This window comes from Haemaphysalis longicornis, unplaced genomic scaffold, assembly GCF_048455015.1.
Source record: "Haemaphysalis longicornis isolate Haplotype H1 unplaced genomic scaffold, Haemaphysalis longicornis Haplotype H1 scaffold_2, whole genome shotgun sequence".
NCBI classification, from domain to species: domain Eukaryota; kingdom Metazoa; phylum Arthropoda; class Arachnida; order Ixodida; family Ixodidae; genus Haemaphysalis; species Haemaphysalis longicornis.
The window spans coordinates 101,024,974-101,045,898 of NW_027526295.1; the positions used below are offsets into that span (position 1 = coordinate 101,024,974).

Sequence of the window (20,925 nt, forward strand, 5' to 3'; positions counted from 1 at the left end):
TTGCCGAGCTTGTGCGGTAGCTGCACGGATTATTTCCCCCTCCCGCTTGCAAACGATTCCCTTGTATTTTTTTTTTTACGGTATGAGACCCGACATTTAATAATGCCTCGTGCATTCATTTGCACTACACGATACGAGATATTCAAAAAATCAATTCGCACAAGGCTGCAAAACTGCCATACAACAAGGTTTTGCGAAAATAGAAAATAACCAACTCTGGGTAGAGAAAGCTAATATCACAGGTCGCAAGTTTCCACACATTTCAGGTATCCGACATCGGCTTGCAGAGCTGGAAAGTTTAGCACCTTTTTTTTTTTTCTGTTCTGATCGTCAGCAGTTGCAACCGTGTTCGTGTGGAGTTTACGTCGCAAGACACCTCTGAGCGCACGTCCGGTGACGACGCGCCTATTTACATACCTAAACCGAAACGACAAACCCATCACACGCATCTGGGAAAACTCGATGAGCAGGCGCAGATACCTTCCGACAAGACTCCGCAGATTTTTCATTGTAACACTGCACAACAACGCGCAGTTAATGCAAGGAGCGGCGGCTCGCGCGCGCCGATGACAGCTCCCGGCATGATTCAAGCGCGAGCGCGCTGTCATAGCGCTGTGCCGGACGTGCGCGTCGGCGCACTTTGCGGTCCGCGGTTAAAAGAAAGCCGGTGAGAAACGGAATAAAAAATTCTTGGAGACCCGAAAAAAAAGTTGGTCTTTTCCCGGCTCATGTTCCAATGCAAATATCCTGGTTCCTGGAATAAAGGCAGTAAAATGGAATTGGCACTCACGAGGAGTATCGAGTCCTGTCGCCATGGTAGAAGCAGAAGACGCCTAGCCGGCTTAGCCTCGAGCGCTGGCCCCGAGCGCTTTTATACTAGCCCTTACTCTCAACACCAAGCCCACTAATGTACACCCTACAACAATTACGAATGCATGCTCTAAAGCAATAACTTTAGTATATCGGAAAAACAATAAAATTTTTATTGGGAAGACATAGTTGGTAAATGCGCGAAGACTGTAAAATCAAAACTATTTTTGTCACTCACATTCATCGCTAGGGGGCGGTTTCCAGTTTGTCTGTCAGTCACAAGACAAGCTCCATCCAGCTGCTCGATACGGACTGATCTACAAACTAAAAATTCGGCGTTTTCGGCGCTGTTTTTTCGGCCAAGGAATTGCGCAGGACTCGGATGCAAAACAGATCCAGCGCCATGAAGAAAAAGGTGCCAATTTCATCTACGTATCCTTCGCCGTGAAAAGTTTCTCCTGTTTTTTACGTGCGAAGAAAACACGTCGATCTTTCGGCGGCAGCTCGCTCGATGGTACAATCGGTGGTTGCGGCAGCGTTTAACGGTGCTGTTGTAGTTGCGAGCTTGTTCCTCAGGCCACAGGGGTGGTGGACTTTCAGCAGGTGTACTTTGGCAGTTGACAAGCCGCAATTCCGGCGCACGTGAGCACGAAGACACGCCTTTCGGATAGTAGCAATCTCGGATGCGCCTGTTTCTGTCCAGTTTCATAGCACCCGTCGGGATTTTGTTTCCACGTTTTCCCAGCAGACGTGAAAGCTTTAACGCTTGAAGGCGCAGTGTTAAACGGCATATTTGTTGGTTTCGTTTCAATTTACTTCTAAAAGCGATTGCTGTTATGACGACGTACGCAGGTGGCTACTAAAAGCAGTTTTTCTTTTTTTTGACGACAAGTGCCTTCCCGAGGCATACGTGGTGATAAATTATGGACGAAAATCTGTCACCTCGTTAAATGAAATTCAGAAAGCGGAGAATGTGGAAGGGGAGAGCGCTATATGAAGCTATAGCTGTTCATAGCCGTAGTTAAATTTGACGCACTTATTGTGCGAACAGCTTGTTCAAGTACTTATTGCAGGGAAAATTACAGCTACAAGAAGGGTTGGAGTGACAGAGTGAGAAATTTGGTCAATTTTTTTCTGGAATGAATATGATAACGGTGGGTGCTTTCCCTTCATGCCGCAAAACACCGCTAAGTGGAAAACCTCTTTAAAAAAGTACACGTCATATGCACTATTTGGGGGGGGGCAAAATCTAGCTTCCGTGTTTTTTCTTGCCAAAAATAATGTTTTATGGCAAGTGGTGGGATTCGTGCTGACTTCACTGTGGCCAGCTCGTGCTTGCCTGTAGTAGCTAGTGCATGGGATTTGTTATGTAACCATGGTTTCAGCCAAAGCATGTAATGTGTAGTCTCCTGTTTGTGTTTAGAATGGGAGATACCACGACAACTAGACTTCAAATAGAATGCGGTTGATGTTGGGAAAGTGTTTTGCGTCTCCCAGTAGTCTGTAGTGCCAGAGAAGTTGCGGCAAGGCGTGGACATACGCTATTTGTTTGCTAATACCATTCTGCTGGACGCATAAAGTGAAGGGCAAGGTAGCTGCCTTTTTCATTGTGTTAAAATATCAGGAACCTGCAAGGTCATGCAAGTAGGGACAGGTAACCCGCCGCGGTGGCTCAGTGGCTAAGGCGTTGTGCTGCTGAGCATGAGGTCGCGGGTTCGATTCGCAGCCACGGCGGCCGCTTTTCTGATGGAGGTGAAAAGCAATAACGCCAGGGTGTTCGAGATTTCGGCGACCGTTAAAGATCCCCAGGGGGTCAAAATTAATCCGGAGCCCTCCACTACGGCGCGTCTCATCGCCTGTGTTGCGTCGGCGTGTTAAGCCCTACAATCAATGAAATCAAGTAGGGATAGGTAAATGTTTGTGATCCAAGTTAAACATGCAAGTTAAGTTGGTTGCTTTAAAGTGTGCTGTTGTGGACAGCGAAGCTTCATGGGAAACAAATCATTAGCTCGTGTTTTCACGAAGTCTGATAAAATTTTACTGTATATCTTTATTCACGTAACCTGCTTTGGTCACTGTGAAACAGTTCAGTGTGTCACATTGAGCACTTCTCACAAGTGTTAAGCTTACAACACTCGGGTTTCGGCATGAAATAAAATTATCTTGGTGCAGGCACTATGAAACACCGTTATAGTGGTGCTCAGAGCATGCTCATAAATGTCAATATTTTCTGTAGAAGTCCGAAAATGTCAGTAACGAAAAAAAAAAAAAAAAAAAAAAATCGTTTGAGCTTCGTGTGCAGTCCATGTTTGAAGCATCACACAGGGTTTCGGTTAGGAAGAATGTTACCAGTTGAAACAAAGCTCTTGGGGGCTGCCATTTTTCATGCTGGCATATGCAATGAAAATGGGCTGATGGGTTTTGAAACACTGCTTTGGTGATTTGCTCAGCAGCATCGCGCATGCTCCTTCCTTCTCTTTCTGTGCAGGTGCTTCTCATGGGCAAGAGTGGTTCGGGCAAGACAAGCATGCGGTCCATCATATTTGCCAACTACATAGCGAGGGACACACGGAGACTTGGGGCCACGAGTGAGTACTAACAGCGTTTAAGGCGAAGGCCTGCCTTAAGTGAACCCATTCCGTGAATAACTGGCATTGTTGCTGCCCTGTGCAGATAACGGCTCCCGCTTTAAAGAGTAAATAAAAAAAATCCCGGGCCATCTCCACTAACGTGAAACCTGGGGAGGGGCGAAGCATGCATTGTATAGTGTATTCTTGGCAGCATGTTGTTCTTGCCAACGGAGATGAAACCATTGAGGGGTATGCAGCGTTGCTGTAAAAGTTTTGCATTTTTGAAGCACGAGCGTTCTAGCGCAAAGCGTGAATGAGTGTCCTGGTGTTTTTTTAGTACGCATTGCGAAGTGTTTCAGCGCGAGGTGTGAACGAGTTTCCCGATGTTTTAGTACCATGACTATACGAGGCTACAATTACGACGACGACAGGAAACGCCAGCAGCCGCTTCGCCCCTAAAAACACGTGTGTTTATCGCAGTTCAGGTCCCCAGAGCAAGAGCGCAGTGCGTTACCACCACATGACTTCATCGTGTTGCCAGCGGTAGAACAAGAGTTAGTGTGCACTGCATGATGGTGAGTGAGTAGAGCAGGTGCATTGTTAAATGCGAAGAGAGATGAAAACACAATGTCGAAGCAAGTCTTCGATAATTGTCGCTAGGGAAAGCCATATGGCGTTTGCATTCAGTGTGCCTAGGCAGACTTAAGTGCCTCGAGAAATTCTTGGTGTTGAGGAGGTGTTAGGTGTTCTTGCACGGGCAGTTGCATTACTGCTGCTGTGAATGTAGGCATGAATGAGAAGTGCCTTGTTGGCAGGCGCCTCGCGCTTTCTGCACTGCTACACAAGGGAACACGTCATTCTGCTCGAGCGTTCAGCTGCTAGCAGTGTGCGGCGAAATATCTCAAGACAATCTGCTAACAGGTTCTTGTTGTCGCAGGCGCTATCTCCTGGCACTGCTTGTTGTGATAGGATAAACTAAAAAGATTGAGGCCGACAGGAAACGTCTGCCTGTGGGGATGGGTGGCCTCCCTTAGTCATACACAGATGTTTGCGCACATTTTGGGTGGTTGCCGTGTGTCGAGGAATTTCCGTTGGTACTGCTTGTACATTGTTTCTACAATGGTTTACGAATGTTGTCTTGAACTTCTTTTTGGGATGGGACTGCCTGCTGTACTTTGTTTTACACTCGTAAATGTTCTTTTTTAGGCTTTAGAAACTACTTTGGGTTATGATATAGTATACTGATTGTGAGGCCCACGTCTGCATTCCTTAGTGAGTGCAACCCATGGAGGATGTAACCTAATGGAAAAGCATTAAATGGCCTTTTGAGCCGAACAGCAGCCATCCAATGTCTGAAACAGCAAAATGGCTCTTAAATTGGCCAACGGCACAAAGAGAATAAAACCACGTTTACTGATTTAAAAAGAACAGTGTGAAAATTTGAGGCTGGTTGCAAATCAGGCCTTATTAGAATGCTTTTGGCAGTGCGCAACCAATTGGTTATAAAAAAAGACTGACAAGTTCACTTTTGCACGACAGCACTGGTGGACATGTGCATTTTAAGTTGTTGAACAGTTTTAAATAATTTCTCACGTGTGGGACCTAGCTTGTGGTTGGCAACTGTTTCATGTTTTCTGTGATTACACTTACACTGCTGCGTATTCTTCAAGCCTTAAAAAAAATTGGGGGGGGGGGGGGGGGGGCTCCTTTTATCGAATGTTACGATCTGTGGAATGTTACAGCCGGTTGTCGTTCTCGCAGTCATTTGTTTATCCAATCCCTGTCCTGGTTGCAGGTACAGGTGAGGTGAAGCATTGGTGTGTGCTACCTTTTTTTGTGTGCTGAGTAGATTATGCCTGGTTTAAGATTTACTTGCCAGTTCCAATGCAGCACCAGGTTACGGCACACAATGTCAAGTGCGCATTTTTCCATCAACTAACTGAAGTTATTCCACAGAAACAGGCAGTTTGTTTTAAAGAACGAAACACCCATTACTGCCTTAGACCTTTTTGGCTCTTGCCTAGTGCATCTATCCCTGCAAACGTCTATTGCAAAGCCTTTCCGTCACATCCATGGCCGCTTTTTTTAATTATTGGCGTCCTTTGAAGAGTGCTGCTGCCTAGCACTGGATTCATAAAGCCTCTTTTCTTCCATCTCCACCTTCCATTTTTTTGTTGTGTTCGACGAAAGTGCTCATTGGTGATAAGTACCTGCACACTTATACACACTTTCCAAACACCGTTTAGCTCGCTATGCCCACTTTTTGTGCTGCAAAGTAACAATGCGTGCACTGGTGCACCGCATCATGGTGCAGCCGTATCATTGCGTGCACTGCAATGATACAGCTGCAGTAGCAATGGGGATTGATTGATTGATTTTATTGATTGTAGGGTTTAACGCGCCGACGCAGCGCAGGCGATGAGGTGCGCCGTAGTGGAGGGCTCCGGATTAATTTTGACCACCTGGGGATCTTTAACGTGCGCTGAAATCTCGTACACACGGGCGTTTTTGCTTTTCGCCTCCATCAGAAAAGCGGCCGCCGCGGCTGGGAATCGAACCCGCGACCTCGTGCTCAGCAGCGCAACGCCTTAGCCACTGAGCCACCGCGGCGGGTGTTGTAGCAATGGGGGGGGGGGGGGGGCTGAGCATACAGCGTCAAATGGCGGCATTTCTGCTTCAGTAGCTCGAAGAAAACTAGGAAAAGGATGAAACCCTCGATCATGTTCACTGTGCTGCAGGCACGAAAGCCGTATGGGAGGGGCTCAGACATAGCTTGGGAAGCAAAATAACCGTGCAGCTCCATCCAGTGCGTGCACCAGCAGGCTGCGAGAGCGCGGTCATGGAGCCGGTGGCAGGAATTCCGGTAACAAAACATCCGCTTTCGTAGCTCGGAGAAAAGGAGAGGGGGAGGTCTGGTTGGCGCTACTTAACCTGGGAGGCAGACGAGAGCAGTAAGGAGGGCTTTAGTCTATTCATGCCTGACATGGCTGCATCATCAGTCAGGTTGCTGTGTGGATGACTTACACTTCGTCACGTTTCCTCTTCCCGTTCCTTTGCCCAAGCCTAGAAGCCTTTTTTGACGGCATGAGCCTTTGCCTAACGCTGCAACCGACCTTCTCCCTTGTTTCAGTCGACGTGGAGCACTCGCACGTGCGCTTCCTAGGCAACCTGGTGCTGAACCTGTGGGACTGTGGGGGCCAGGAGGCCTTCATGGAGAACTACTTCGCCAGCCAGAAGGACACCATCTTCCGCAACGTGGAGGTCAGGCAGCGCTCGCTCCGCCCCCGGCATTGCGCTCGAGTTGCGTTTGCAGGCACTGTTACGTGAACGTGACTGGGGCGAGGATTCTCGGCGCAGTGGCTTGCTAAATTGGAGGGGGGAAGGAAAGAAAATTACCAACAAATGTTGTGAAACACATTGTGAGTTCCGTGGAAGCCGTTGACCAATGCCGCTTTAGTTGGTGTTTGTCCAGTGTTAGTGGACTTTTGCTGTTGCTCTAATTCTTGGGCTTCCCATGTTATCATCATTTTAATGTGTTCACACTCTCAGCTTATCCTCTGTGTTCTGTTACTGCCTTTGTGCTCGCGCTCTACGCCACGGTGCTGTTCACAAATGGCTTCACGCCTGCATTCGCAGCATTTGCACTCCTCCGATGGAGACTGAGCTACCTTCCTCGGAGGCATTTTCGAAACTGCTGCAAAGTAGAGTTCTCTTTCCCTTCCCCCCCTCTGTGTGGATGACACTGCAGGTGCTGATCTACGTGTTTGACGTGGAGTCCCGTGAGCTGGAGAAGGACCTGCACTACTACCAGTCCTGCCTGGAGGCCATCCTGCAGAACTCGGCCGAGGCCAAGATCTTCTGCCTCGTCCACAAGATGGACCTCGTGCCCGAGGAGCAGAGGGAGAGGGTGAGCGCTGCACTCCAGCACACACACCGGATTCGTTTTGTTTAGGTTATTCCCCTGTCAAATGTACCTTTTTAAGGGCACTTACTGTATTTACCCGATTCTACCACGCACTTTTTTTCCAAAAAAATAGGCCGAAAACTCGCATGCGCGCTAGAATCGGATACAAAACTGAAACGGCCGAAACAGCAGAAATTTCGTACCACCCATCGCCATCTCAAGATGGTGCCAAAGCTTTTAGCTACGATTTTTCGGACGCAGCAAGCGCGCCTTTTCTATCGGCTTTCACACAAATTGTCAAATGGTTCCACTTGCGCGCTTGATAACAGCAATGGCAGCAGCAGCTCCCACGCGTTCAAAACGAGCGGTCGGCTGAAGCGTGCACCTCTGGAGAAACTCTCGGGATGGGCGTGCGAGGCGTGGGCCACGATCCCATCGACCATGGTTCGTTCAGAAGTGTGGCATCGCGAACGTGCTTGAAGGCACCGAGGCCAAGATGTTGTGGTCAGCGGAGAGTGACGAGGAGTGAGATGAGTGAGATTACTTCGGGAAATAAATTGCCCGTTTCTCTCGCATTCGTTTGTCTGGGTCACAAAGTCCCGTGCGCGTTACAATTGGAGGTGCAAGTTTTTTCGTTTTTTTTTTTGCCAGGAAAATCGGGGGCGCGTTAAAATCGGGGGTGCGTTAGAATCGGGGGTGCGTTAGAATCGGGTAAATATGGTACTCCGAATGCACTCAGACTTCCCAAATGACACTTTGGCTGCGTGCTCCTAACAACGAAACAAAGTGCCCTTGGCCTTGATGTCAGTGACAATGGCCAGTGTAAATATTCCATACAGTTACTTAAAATTCCCCTTCTTTATCATGCGAGAAACAATGCAAGCATATCGTTGTGTTTGCATTGTTCAAAATCACAATTGTCACCTCGCGCAAGTCCACAAAAAATGGGGTCGCGACGGCGACTGAACACCGGCGCTGATATCGTCATTGTTATTCACTGCGAAGCGAATCGCAGTAGCATTATCACTTGGGGGAAATTTTCTGAAAGCATGGAATAAAGCAGAGAAGGCTGAAACAGGAATACAACCACAAGTCCACAAGAATCCACGTACGCGAACGCCGCAGAGAACGGCTGGCAACACCCCACCAGGCGGCGTTGGCCCGTCGTTTGAGAGTACGAGAGGGAGCTTATTTTATTGTTTTTCGTCACTGCTTCTCGTTTTGCAGAAATAAATCCAAAATGTATCTATAACATTTAACATTACCTATTATCATCTAAACACTCGCTGTTTTATGTTATTTTTTCCTATTTGCGAATTCCCGCTGATGAGACTACTCATTCGGCGAGCCGGCCTTGGTAAAGTGTGTTTGGGGAACACACTCAGCTTAAAGTGCGTTCCGTGGAAAGTGTCATTCGCATTTGGTGTTTAGCTGCTCCCAAGTGACATTTTAGCCGAGTGCACTCTGTGGAAGTGCACTTGAATAGGCACATTTGACAGGGGGAATTAGGCAATCATGAACAAAGGGAGGGAGGCAACGTGGGGGGGCAACATGGAGGGGCATTTCACCGCACTCGCCAAAGATGTCACCTAGCCACGTGTCGTGCATCGGGTGGTGTTGTTTGACACAAACACAGATTAGAGGTGTGGTGCAGTCTCTGTGTGGATCCTGTAACAGCAGGATGCTGGCCAAATCACAATTATCGGGAACTCCAGTCGCTTGTCATTCTTCCTTGGTTGAGAATTCAGGAATTCTCGGTTGAGAATTCCTGAATTCTCGGTTGAGAATTCTATCATTTTATTCGAAATAATTTACAAACTGGCCTGAAAGTATAGTAAGGTGCTTGTGCGCCAGCCTCATCAGTGCCAAGCTGCTGGAGTGAGACTCCTTTTGTAAGCACTGGCGTAAGTCCTTGATTAGTCCTTGATTAGCTGATCCAATAATCTCGGGCTCCTGGAAAAATGTCTCAACAGTCGACCCTGGTTCATTCGATTGGCCGAGTTAAAGGGACACTGAAGTGAATTTGTCAAGCTCCCGTTTTTGCTTGCACTGTGTAGACTGGCTCAAAGTAGCACACTTTTCATCGTTTTTACGATTGACAAATCGGTAATTATTTTACGAAGCGCTAAAGAAGAAAAACTACCATGCGCGGTTTGCGGCGGCCGCACCAACTAAAGCTGTGACGTTAGGAGGAGCGGGCACCGTGATTGGACGATGCCCAAGGTGAGCAACCAAACAAGTTTCGGTTTCGGTTCTGTAAAACACAACCGGTGGCGTTGTTGGATGGGCATTCTCAATGACTCAGTAATCATCGTACCGCGCTTCTGCCATGTTGTCAGCTGTAAAAATGCATAAAGATAAGCCTCCTAGGACGGCTTGGAATCGTAGCATTCACTAGCCGAAACCTACGCAGTGCATGAACGCCCTCCGCGTACCCGTAGACGCCCAAATGTCATGCGCTTTTCCCCCATAATTGGAGCGTGCCTCCCTCATGCCTGTATCGTAAAAAGCGTGTTCGCACCAGGCCAAGGGTCTGTTCATTCTCGCCTGTGCCCACTGCCTGCAAGCAGTCGGTGCTTATGGCAACAGCACGCCAACGAGAACTCGCTAGCGCGCCATGCATGTGCCAGCCTGCGCGCGTTTTGTGAACTAGTTCGTGTAGCCATGAACGTTGCGGCCCAAAAGAAGGTGAACTCAATATAGAAAACATCGGCGGAAAACAAAAAAGTTAACTTACAAAAAAAAAAAAAAAGCACGTACCCGCGGGGATTCGAACTCGTGACTTGCAAAACATTTGCGGTGACATACCCAGCGCCCCAGACTACTGAGCCATGGAGAGGGATGCGAAGGCCTTGCTAATATAGGGTATATATTGTACAACCGGTTTACACTTTTATTTAGTTTTGGCATTTCAAGCAGCTTAGGTGACTATTTGTTGTACTGCGATCATGCAGTAAGCGTCGCCCGAGTTTCCACAGTAGCTCACGTCTAGCAATTGCATTTCGTAGACGGAAAAGCGTTCGCAGATGCGTAGTCGTGCTGCTGACCGCGGTGCTTGTTCGCCCAGCGCAAAAAAGTGCTTCCCGCGCCCTAGTTTTACGCTGTACGGTAAAAATATCAGTTGATTTTATTTCCTTAGTACCTACATTGACTTCGCTGACTCTTCTCCCGCCTTCAAGAGGCCTTATATTTTCCTACTGGTGTACCAGTCAGCGAAGCGTCGCATGTGCGCTTGTGCAGCAGTTGTGTGAAGCGAACTTGACTTGGAGCTAGATACAGTGTACAAACAAACCAAGTAAAGAAAGGCACATTCTTCCATTCACAAACGTGTCCTGGCTTTGTTTCAACTAAGCGAACGAATTGCGACCAAGCAATTTTTTTTTAACCTCCTTGATTGCGACGACCTGCCGGCGGACGAAACGCTGGGCCGACTGACTCTGTCGGCCGGGGAGCCGTGCAGTAGCGCAGCCGTGGCGCAGGCGCAGCCAATTGCCAGCTCATCCCCTCCTGACGTCACACGAAAACGCCACAGAAAATGGGCGAGCGTAAAGAGAGGAGGACAGCATTTTCGAATTAGTTTTTCTACTAAATAAAATCGCGTAAACGCGCCTAGAGTGGTCGAAACATGGCCTGGGGACTCCGGACTACAATTTGCGCTAGTAATCCCGCAATGTTTACATATCACTTCAGTGTCCCTTTAAGTGGAAAATAAAACTCAGTAAAGTTGAAGCACGCAGCTTTATGCCTTGCTTAACTCTTGATTGAATCAAGTTGTAGTCGACCAGAATTAAAAAGGGTCGAATTAACGGGACCCAGCTGTAAAGTGCTGCTTGGTTCTCGGGGCTATCATGTGGCCCCTCTTGTGAGGCAGCATGCAGCTTCTAAACTGGTGGACGTACCTTCCTTCCTGCAGATATTCCAGTTGCGGCAAGAGGACCTGAACCGGTTGTCCAAGCCTTTAGAGTGCGTGTGCTTCAAGACTTCGATTTGGGACGAAACACTCTACAAGGTATGGCCTACCACGCCTGGCATCTGTCGTGGTCCTTTTGTGGTCTCTTGTAACATCAGGGTGCAAAACTCGCCCCTCTGTTGATTCTATGTTTTTATAAAAGCCATCTTGTGGAGCAGCTAGGGCCTTCAGCTGAGTGTGGTGTCAGGCAAGGCCCTAGCACGCATATTTGAAGCAGCATTGAAAATACGCGTCTGTAACAGAAATAGAGGGAGAGATTTTGCTTGCAATGTGGTCACCAGTGTATTGCGGCATTGCATGGTTTTTTTTTTAATGTTTGACTGTTGTTTTTTGAAGCTAGAGCAGTAATGAAAGGTCAGCCCAGAATTAAGCGACAGCAGTGGAGAGGCGTTTTGTTTTGTTGTTTGCCACACCTGGTCGCAGTTGCCCAAACTATGGAGTTGCGTAAACTATGCAGTTATGCTTGTCACGTCACCCAGAAAAATCGCACCACGTTGTCGCCCCTAAGTGCACGAAGCCCTCGAGATGTTACCAAAGTTTGCCCCTTCCTCACCCTGTTTAAATTGTGAAGCACCTTTGAGATTAGTTTGATTGAGTGAGTCCTGTGGGGTAGCGAGCAACTCGAGCCGTGACGTGTCCTCCACACCCCTCGCAGGCCTGGTCGTCCATCGTGTACACGCTAATCCCCAATGTGCAGCAGCTGGAGAGCAACCTGCAGCAGTTCACCAACATCATCGATGCGAGCGAGGTGCTGCTCTTCGAGCGCGCCACCTTCCTCATCATCAGCCACTGCCAGCGGCGGCCCCACCACGACGTGCACCGCTTCGAGAAGGTCTCCAACATTATCAAGCAGTTCAAGCTCAGCTGCTCCAAGCTGGCCGCCCAGTTCCACAGCATGGAGGTGCGCAACGGCTCCTTTGCCGCCTTCATCGACCTCTTCACCCCAAACACCTACATCATGGTCGTCATGGCCGACCCCGCCATGCGTGAGTACACCCAGGAGGGGCGTTTTATTTGGTGAGAAAGTGGAGCAACTGTATGTGGCAGTGTGCAGCTGTGCTAAAGGGTGTTGACCGGTTCGCTTAGGCCTAGTTAGGCCTAGTAGCTAAGACCAGTTGTAACAGCCCCTTCTTGTTACCCTCCAGCCGCACGCCACCAGTGCATTGTGGGTAAGCCTGCTGCTGCTAGCAGAGGAATCTAGTGCATTTGGTGGTGGTCATAATTGCTCAAGGTGTAGTACTTTGGGTGCCCAACTTTTGCTAACTTGTTGCAAAGGGTATATTTAGCATGTCTTTCTATACTCGGGAACAACTTAAGAACGGCACCAGCTCATGTACGGTATCACTCCGCCTAAGCGACGGACCCGGATGTCAACGGGCGCGCGCGTTTTGAAAGGAGACTGCCACGAATGCGGGATAGCGTCTGCCTTGTCTCACGTATTCTGTTTGTCATCGCTGCAGTAGTTTATAAGCATATTGGGTCCAAAAAGATACAAAAACGGCTCGTGCCATGTTCAAAATATTCCCAGTAACGCGCTACTTGTGCTGCGCGGAGTGACATCCGGCTGCGGTGATGAGGCACAGCGGCAACTTCGGTGCCGTTCTTAAGTTGTAACCGAGTATAGCAGAGCATTTCTCACTTTCAACAAGGCGTAGTTTAATGTATCAGAGTTCATTAACCTTCCTTTCACCGTCTCGTTGATTTCCCGTGTGTACTTCTTTCCGACAGCATCAGCGGCCACCCTGATCAACATCAAGAACGCCCGGAAGCACTTTGAGAAGCTGGAGAGCGCCAAGGGCTCAAGTTCGCACTCGCTCGCAAGGCGGTAGTTCCTAGGGACCGTTAACTCTTCCTTGAATGCCTGCACTGTTTCTGGCGTGAGCTGCCCACACCGCCATAACGTAACAGCGCCTTTAGGCCCCCTTTTGCCAGCCCTCACTTTCCCGCAGCCCGTCTTCAAGGGGTTTCTAGTGGGAGAGCCCTTAACAGGGCCTGTACAGAGAGTCCCTTTGTTGCTCTGGCTTGGAGGTGTGGGAAGGGTTGTGGCAGTGTTGGCGGCTCTGTTTGTTTTAGGCCCTAATTGTACAATTTGGCATGGCATAGAGTTGCGTATTTTGTATAAAATAACGAAATAAACGTGTTGCTCTCGGAGAGGCATCAGTGCAAATTACTCTTCAGGTTGTGAAACCATTCGCAGGCTGCTGTGGTGCCTTCATTGGGCTGGCAGTATTTGTAGTTGATGTGCAAGTTGTTCGTGACATCTCAAACATACAGGCCAACTGCACTCAAATTTTCAGCAACAAAAATGTCATTTAATAGCACACATAAAAAGAGTGCAAAATGCAAAATGAACGCGCACGATGCACACGGCTTGTGAAGACTGCTGTTTTCAGAACCGAAACAGGAGGGGGGGGGGGGGGGGTAGGCATCTATTACCGGCAGCCGGCTATGTTATGGGAAGCGGGCGCGCCAGTATTTGCGGCCATTCACGACAGCCTCCAAACGCGTGGTGGTGTCATGTTTCACATTGTTAAATCCACAGAAGAACTCCCACTAACTTTGCCCAGGCTCATGGAGGTAGGCACAATTCTGACCGTGTTGCTGTCAAGCAAGACGAATTAGACCGTCTGACAGTTATTGTTGTGTTATTATATAACTGCAGGAGTAGCAATCCTTGGCATTGCGAGTAAAAAAAGCACTGGTCCAGATTTACAAAGCTGCTTGCTCACATGATATCGAAAAGCAGCTTTGGTTGGCTGGCACCTTGGCTATAATATCACTTTTTTGAAGGGAACAAACTGCACACGGTTGGAGAGATCAATCCTTTAAATTCACAAACTATTTTTACTATGTCATTTTGTGCAAGTAGCTTTGTGAATATCGGCCCGGTATTTTTCACTTCACTGCACATTGAGGAACGAATCGTAAAATTGGTCTGAAAGTGTATGTCAGCTTCCACAACTAGATGATGCACTAAACTACGATAACAGTTGCCTATCTACTGCTGTTTTCCAGTTTCACCAGAGACATGGATGCAGTGAACGTTTTACTTTCAAGTAAATTAAATCAAACTCTACAAACGTGAATACTTTATTTCAGGATTGAGAAAAATGTGGTTGATCATATGCGACGAGCAGTTTCGCACTTTGCGAAGACGGCGGCCGACCTTTGTTTGGATGTATTTGTCACCACAAGCAAGGCTGATTTTGGTTCACTTAGCGAGTGAGGCAAAAGTCGCACAAATGTTTATACCCGTACGTAGAACAACTCGGCTTAAGTCGTCTAACATTCAGAGAGGTCTAAGGGGTGGAGGCGGCATCGGGCTGGCCCAAATGCAGCAAATATTGGAGGCGGAAGTGCAAGTGTTCAAGAATTTATAAAAGATCCTTTTTCTCTGTGACAGATGCAATAGCAACGATAAAAGTACATGTAAGTGCGCTTTTCGCGCTATTTTTGGAGTAAAAATATTTGCAAGTAAAAAAAGTTCTGCTAATTCCAGAACCACATCACAAGTGCGCGCATACCATGTAGGCTTCTAATCTCTTTGATTGCATTAAAAAAAAATGGCTGATATCGCTACCTACGCGGTTAGTGTAAATTTACACGTGATGCCGGCAGCGGTACAGCACAGCAGTGTAGCAGAGAAACACCCTGTGAACGCATCCCTTCGCTCAGCAGTGCAACCTGCAAGCTGCCTGAGAATTGCGAGCTCCACGGGGTAGGTTCCTCTTCTTCTTCACAGGTCGTCCGGAACTTGTTTCGGCGACTCCTTTCCAGGTGCAAACGTCGTCTGCTCAGAGCTATTTTGAACGACGGTACCTAGTGTGCTCTGTGCTAATGAGGCTCAAGATTTAGGAGGCCATGGTGTTTATTTAAAGAGCATAAACTGCTTATTTGTATCAAAATTCGGTGAAGAAAAATTTGAGCGCAGTTGGCCTTCAAGAACTATTTTATACCTGCGCAGTAATACTTAAGTCACCCAATAAGACCAGCAATAATTGACTGTAGGCCAGACGTGCTTCCAGCGTCTGTAATTTCTTGCTGAACATGGCGCGGTCACTTCTGAACAGAGGTCGGCAAACTCACTCATGAGTCCACTCACTCAGACTCATTTGGACTCAAACTCACGCGTGAGTTTGAGTTTGAGTGAGCGCGAGGCTAGTGTGGCATGGTGAGTTTGAGCTTGAGTAAGTTTGAGCCGAGTGATCACGACTGAGTTTGAGTCCGATTGAGTTTGAGTCCATTTTGAGTTTTGAGTACATTTTGAGTTTGGGTCCATTTTGAGTTTGAGTTCATTTTGAGTTCTGAGTACAATTTGAGTTTGAGCTCATTTTGAGTTCTGAGTACATTTTGAGTTAGAGTCCATTTTGAGTTTGAGTCCATTTTGAGTTCTGAGTACATTTTGAGTTTGAGTCCATTTTGAGTTCTGAGTACATTTTGAGTTTGAGCACATTTTGAGTTTGATTACATATTGAGTTTTGAGTACATTTTGAGTTCTGAGTAAATAGGAGTTTTAAGTCCATTTGGAGTTTTGAGTACATATGAGTAGCCTAGCAGGCAGCTATGGTTGGCTGTTAAGTTTCATGCGTCACTGTGGGCTCGGAATTCAAGTTACCTGCGGGTATGGCACCAGTCGCGATCTGCATGATCGGTTGGGAGGGAGGTGGTGTCTGATTTTTTTTAGTTTCTTGTTGAATTTTTATGGCCATAAGCACTTGCTGTATACCTAATTTTCGCGGCTGGGCGCGTGAGTGATAATTGACTGGTGAGGTCATAAAAAAGGGTTGTCTTAACTTTTCCTCCTGACGGATCCACTAAGAGCGTGGGAAAGGGTGGTGGGAAAGCACACGGCGGCGCTGGCGTGCTGGTTGTTCGCCTGCTACTGTTAACGGCTTGATATACTAGGGGTCACAAAGGAAGAGGTGAGAGCCGGGGGGAAATGGGGGCGGGGGCTGTCCTTTCTACTGTTTCAAATGAATTAGCTGAATTGACTGGGCAGCGCCCCTTAAGACAGAATAATGACCACATTAGATTGGGTGAAAAGTGAAACTGATGAGGCTAAGGCGTGTAAGGTATCAAATGAAAGGTCCGGATTAACGGAATCACGCGGGGTAAATAAAAAAATGCTTCCTGATTGTAGTCATCAGGCAGTCATAATGAGTCATAGATTGGGTTAAAATTCAAAATGACGCTGCGAGGGCATGTGGGGAATCAAATTCAAGGTCTCGATGTGGGAATCATTCGGCACGAACATGAGATATGGATATATCATGACGTAGTCATGGTAAATCAAAGATTCGGTTAAAATTCAGGTTCATGACGCTAGGGCGTATCAAATTAAAGGTCTCGATGAGGGTAATCACGTGCTTCCTGATTATTATCATGACATAGTCAAAATGGGTCATAAATTAGGTTAAAATTCACAATGATGCCACTGGGTGTCCGGGGTATCAAATTGAAGGTTCCGATAAGGAAAATCATGTGGGACAAAAATGTGGTAGGGCTATATCATGAGATAGTCATGGTTAGTCATTGATTGATTTAACGTTCAAATTGATTCCGCTAGGATGTGATGGGTATCAAATCAATGGTCTTGATGAGCCGAATCACGTGGGAGAAATACAAAAATGCTTCCTGGTTATAACCATTAGATTGTCATGGCGAGTCTTATATTGGGGTAAAATTCGAAGTGACCCCGCTAGGGAGTGTAGGGTATCAAATTTACGGTCTTGAAGAGGGGAATCACGTGGTACAAATAAAAAAAGGCTTCGTAGTTCGAATCATGAGATGGTCATTATGAGTCATAGATGGGGTTAAATTCAAGGTGAGGCTGCTGAAGCATGTGGGGCGTCAAATTGAAGGTTCCAGTTAGGGGAATCATGTCGGACACCTAAATAATGCGTCCTGGTTACAGTCATGAGTCATGGTAAGTTTGACTGGTATGAATTCCATATGACCCTGCTAGGGTGTGTGGGGTATCAAATTAAAGGTCTCGTCGAGGGGGTCACGTGGGACAAATATGAAAATGCTTTCTGGTTATAATTATGAGGATATCGCAAAAGGTATACAGCAAAAGGTACACACTCTCACTCTCACTCACACTCTCACTCACTCTCACATTCACACTCACACTCACACTCTCACTCACTCACACTCTCACTCACTCACACCCACTCCCACTCTCACTCACTCTCACTCTCACTCAGTCACACTCACACTCACACACTCACACTCTCACTCACACTTACAATCTCACTCTCACTCACAATCACACTCTCACTCTCACTCACACTCACACCCACTCTCACTCTCACTCAGCCACACTCACACTCTCACTCACACTCACTCACACTCTCACTCACTCACACTCTCACTCACACTCCCACTCTCACTCACACTCACTCTCACACCCACTCCCACTCTCACTCACACTCTCACTCAGTCACACTCACACTCTCACTCACACTCTCACTCTCACAATCTCAATCTCACACTCTCAAACTCTCACTCTCACTCTCTGACTGTCTCAATCTCTGTGAGGCCATGTGAGTTCTGAATTCATTTTGAGTTCTTAGCCCATTTTGAGTTCTGAGTCCATTTTGAGTTTTGAGTCCATTTTGAGTTTGAGTACATTTTGAGGTTTGAGTACATTTTGAGTATTGAGTGCACTTTGAGTTTGAGTACATTTTGAGTTTTGAGCCCATTTTGAGTTTGGAGTTCATTTTGAGTTTGAGTACATTTTGAGTTTTGAGTCCATTTTGAGTTTGAGTTCACTTTGAGTTTGAGTACATTTTGAGTTTTGAGTCCATTTTGAGTTTTGAGTTCATTTTGAGTTTGAGTACATTTTGAGTTTTGAGTCCATTTTGAGTTTGAGTACACTTTGAGTTTGAGTACGTTTTGAGTTTTGAGTCCAAATTGAGTTTGAGTACATTTTGACTTTGAGTACATTTTGAGTTTTGATTACATTTTGAGTTTGAGTACATTTTGAGTTCTGAGTACATTTTGAGTTTTGAGTCCGAGTGAGTTCTGAGTTTTGAGCTCAATGTGAGTTTGAGTTTGAGTGAGCGCAGATGTGCTGCTCAGCATTGAGTCTGAGTTTGAGTGAGTGGTGATTCGAAAAAAAAAATTGTGAGTGAGTTTGAGTGAGCCGCGCCAACTTTGCCGAGGTATGCTTCTGAAGTCATCATCATCAGCCCCCTTGTGTCCATTGCAGGAGGAAGGCCTCTGCCACGCTCCTTCAGTCGTTCCTGTCTTGCAAGGCACTAGTCCCCCCTTTGCTGCCCGATTTCATCCTTTCATTGAGTTGTCTTCGTTAAATTCTAGTCCTGTCTTTCAATGACCATTCTGTTACTCTGGTTGCCCAGCCCATCTAGCCCAAGTCTTCCTTTAAAGGGGGGACACTGGTCTTGAGGACCAAAAATTTGCCAAAAAATCAATTTTCTGTAGTAATTTTTTTTTTGCAGTCTACAGGTCTCATAGAATGGACCTGCAAAATATTATAGCTGTACCATAGGTATTTACTAAGCTGTCGCCATTTGAAGTTGGCTAAATGGCCATTTTCTCCTGCATTCCCAAACTTTGTTCCTTGTTTTCTCTGAACCATTTTTTTTTCCCACAAGGTCAACTGTCGGGTACAATATCTTGGGATGTACTGGTCGGATTCAAATAATTCTTACTTCATTTGAAAGCTTAAGAACTGAACAGTGCAATAAAACCACGATAATATAGCATTTCTTTATGCTAGTACAACTTTTTATGCAGTCTGTTTTATGCAAACATCGATAACTGCTGACCTGACATTAAATAAATCTACAGAAATTGCAGAAACAATGATAAAATTACTGCTCTGGTATAGTTGCACACCCTGGTCCTTCTAGAGCACGAAGGGACAAAAAGTATTCAAGTATATTGTCACGATGCCACAGACGACGCAGTTGTCTTCGAGGAAAACACGTTTATTGGAGCGAACTTGTGCTCCCCTAACAACTCAAAGAATACAGAGGCGGCGAAGCAGCAGTCAACAAAGTGACGTACGCATGCGAGCTACGGCGAGTCGAATACCCTGGCTTCTGCTCTGCAGGCTTTTTATCTTTCAGCGCGCGTGGTTCTCGAACCGTCGATTCACATCTCGAACATTGTAGATCCAAGAAGATTGTGCTGGGCTGTTCACGTTAGATCGGAATTCTCTCCCTATCAGAACAGATAACACATGCGGCACAGAAAGAAAGAGTGGAACAGGCGCTTCCCTTGGTACAGAGATAACACCGGCGCAGCCGGGCGGTAAAAGCAAAACACAAATAAACACAACGCACGGTTCACGGCAATATCATAGGTAGATGATTAAAAAATTGCCCGAAATGACGGCAACGTTGGTGGCACCGGGGCGCTGCCTGGCCAGAAGGCTACATGCCTGCTTGCGAGAAGACTGCGGCAAGGACTGCATAGTTTGGAAACGAGGTTCGACCCATCACTGGTCGGAGAGGGGAGTGCATCACAAGGTGGCACCCCAGCGACTAGGTCGAGTCATGATTTAGAGCGCAGCTTTTAAGCACCCGCTCCTGTGGCTTCACGTAGCCCCTCAGCGTGGTCCTTGTTGTAACCAGGAGAACGCAGAGGCCATCAAAAATAGAGTGCGCAGGAAAGCAGAAGATGAAAGCATGAAGAAAGTGTGAGGGGGAGGGAGGTATGCCGAGGCCACGTGAGACATGCTCCCCGGCGGATGCGCTACGATATAACGCAAGCGAATACATAGTGCGTGCTACCGCTCGTTCGCTGATGATGCGATCACTTCCCGAGATGCAACGCCTATGCGTTGTTGCCGAGAAGACTGCAGTTTGCGCTGTGCTCAAATTTTGCATTAGGGGGTATTTCAATGGTCAGCCTTTTTTTTTTTTTCAACAAAACAACTGCGGGGTGTTAAACTGCGGGTTTATGAGCCAGAATAAAATTAAATTAAATTATGTAAATGTACTAAACTGAATTATTAGAAAATAAACTGGCGGAAACAAAGAGTAATGCTTAGCACACATAGTAAAGAGTAACAGACATAAGCAGCCTTAAGTGTCCCTGCGAACCTTTTGTTTCAGTTCAGTCAGTGTTGTGATTGTTCCCTTCACATGGTGAACATTGAAGTTTGCCAATTCAAAACATCTGCACAAAGAAACCTACATTAAGAATTTGTTTTTATAGCAACTTCGAGGAATAAAAACGCAGCACTAAAAAAATTAAACAAAAAAGAAACTCGTTCTTTTTTCCAAACCCTTTAGAACCTGTTTGAACCGGTTCCAACCAGAATGAAAAGGTGCTTCGCAGCCGAACCCGGAACTGAACTCGGAAGGCTTGAACCCGAACCCGAACCGAACGAGAAAAAAATCCCAGTTCGACACACTGGTTGCTAAGCATCACGAAGTGCTTTGCAGCAAAGCATTGGCACATACCCTTGCTGCTGACCGACCGACTAGCTAAATACTGCCACATTGCCGCTGCTGTTGTTGATGCGAGATTGGCCAAGAAGATTAATGTGCTTGCTCTTGGGAAAACCTGGCAGTGCGCTTTAAGGCAAAGACAACTTTACAGCAAAAACCCCCTCATCACTTTATTTCTGGAACTCTTTAAATCAATCGATTGTCATGCAAAGTTTGGTGCTACATTTAGTGACTCTGTCAGACAAA

The 20,925-nt window shown here is 46.9% G+C and overlaps 2 protein-coding genes across 2 annotated transcripts in view; one reads left to right on the plus strand and one right to left on the minus strand.

Annotated features, from left to right (window-relative positions):
• LOC144169062 (uncharacterized) overlaps nt 1-887 on the minus strand; it is a 138,749-nt gene extending 137,862 nt beyond the window's left edge. Inside the window, exon 1 of the mRNA XM_077698062.1 lies at nt 791-887. Within this exon, the coding sequence (XP_077554188.1) occupies nt 791-815 (25 nt within the window). The 5' untranslated portion in view covers nt 816-887. The remainder of the gene's footprint in view (nt 1-790) is intronic.
• A 177-nt stretch (nt 888-1,064) lies between these two features.
• Raga-b (Ras-related GTP binding A/B) lies at nt 1,065-13,405 on the plus strand. The gene is made up of 7 exons (XM_077698064.1): nt 1,065-1,225; nt 3,299-3,398; nt 6,511-6,641; nt 7,129-7,287; nt 11,198-11,293; nt 11,910-12,240; nt 12,983-13,405. The coding sequence occupies exons 1-7, from the start codon at nt 1,193-1,195 to the stop codon at nt 13,081-13,083; spliced, it is 951 nt and encodes a 316-aa protein (XP_077554190.1). The 5' UTR covers nt 1,065-1,192; the 3' UTR covers nt 13,084-13,405.
• The last annotated feature ends 7,520 nt before the right edge of the window (nt 13,406-20,925 follow it).

Bases quoted from the DNA above. Each gene is read 5' to 3' on its own strand.
- Raga-b (XM_077698064.1), top strand. From the start codon at position 1,193: ATGCAAAACAGATCCAGCGCCATGAAGAAAAAG. The intron at 1,226-3,298 runs GTGCCAATTTCA...CTTTCTGTGCAG, and splicing joins CCAGCGCCATGAAGAAAAAG to GTGCTTCTCATGGGCAAGAG. The intron at 11,294-11,909 runs GTATGGCCTACC...CACCCCTCGCAG, and splicing joins GGGACGAAACACTCTACAAG to GCCTGGTCGTCCATCGTGTA.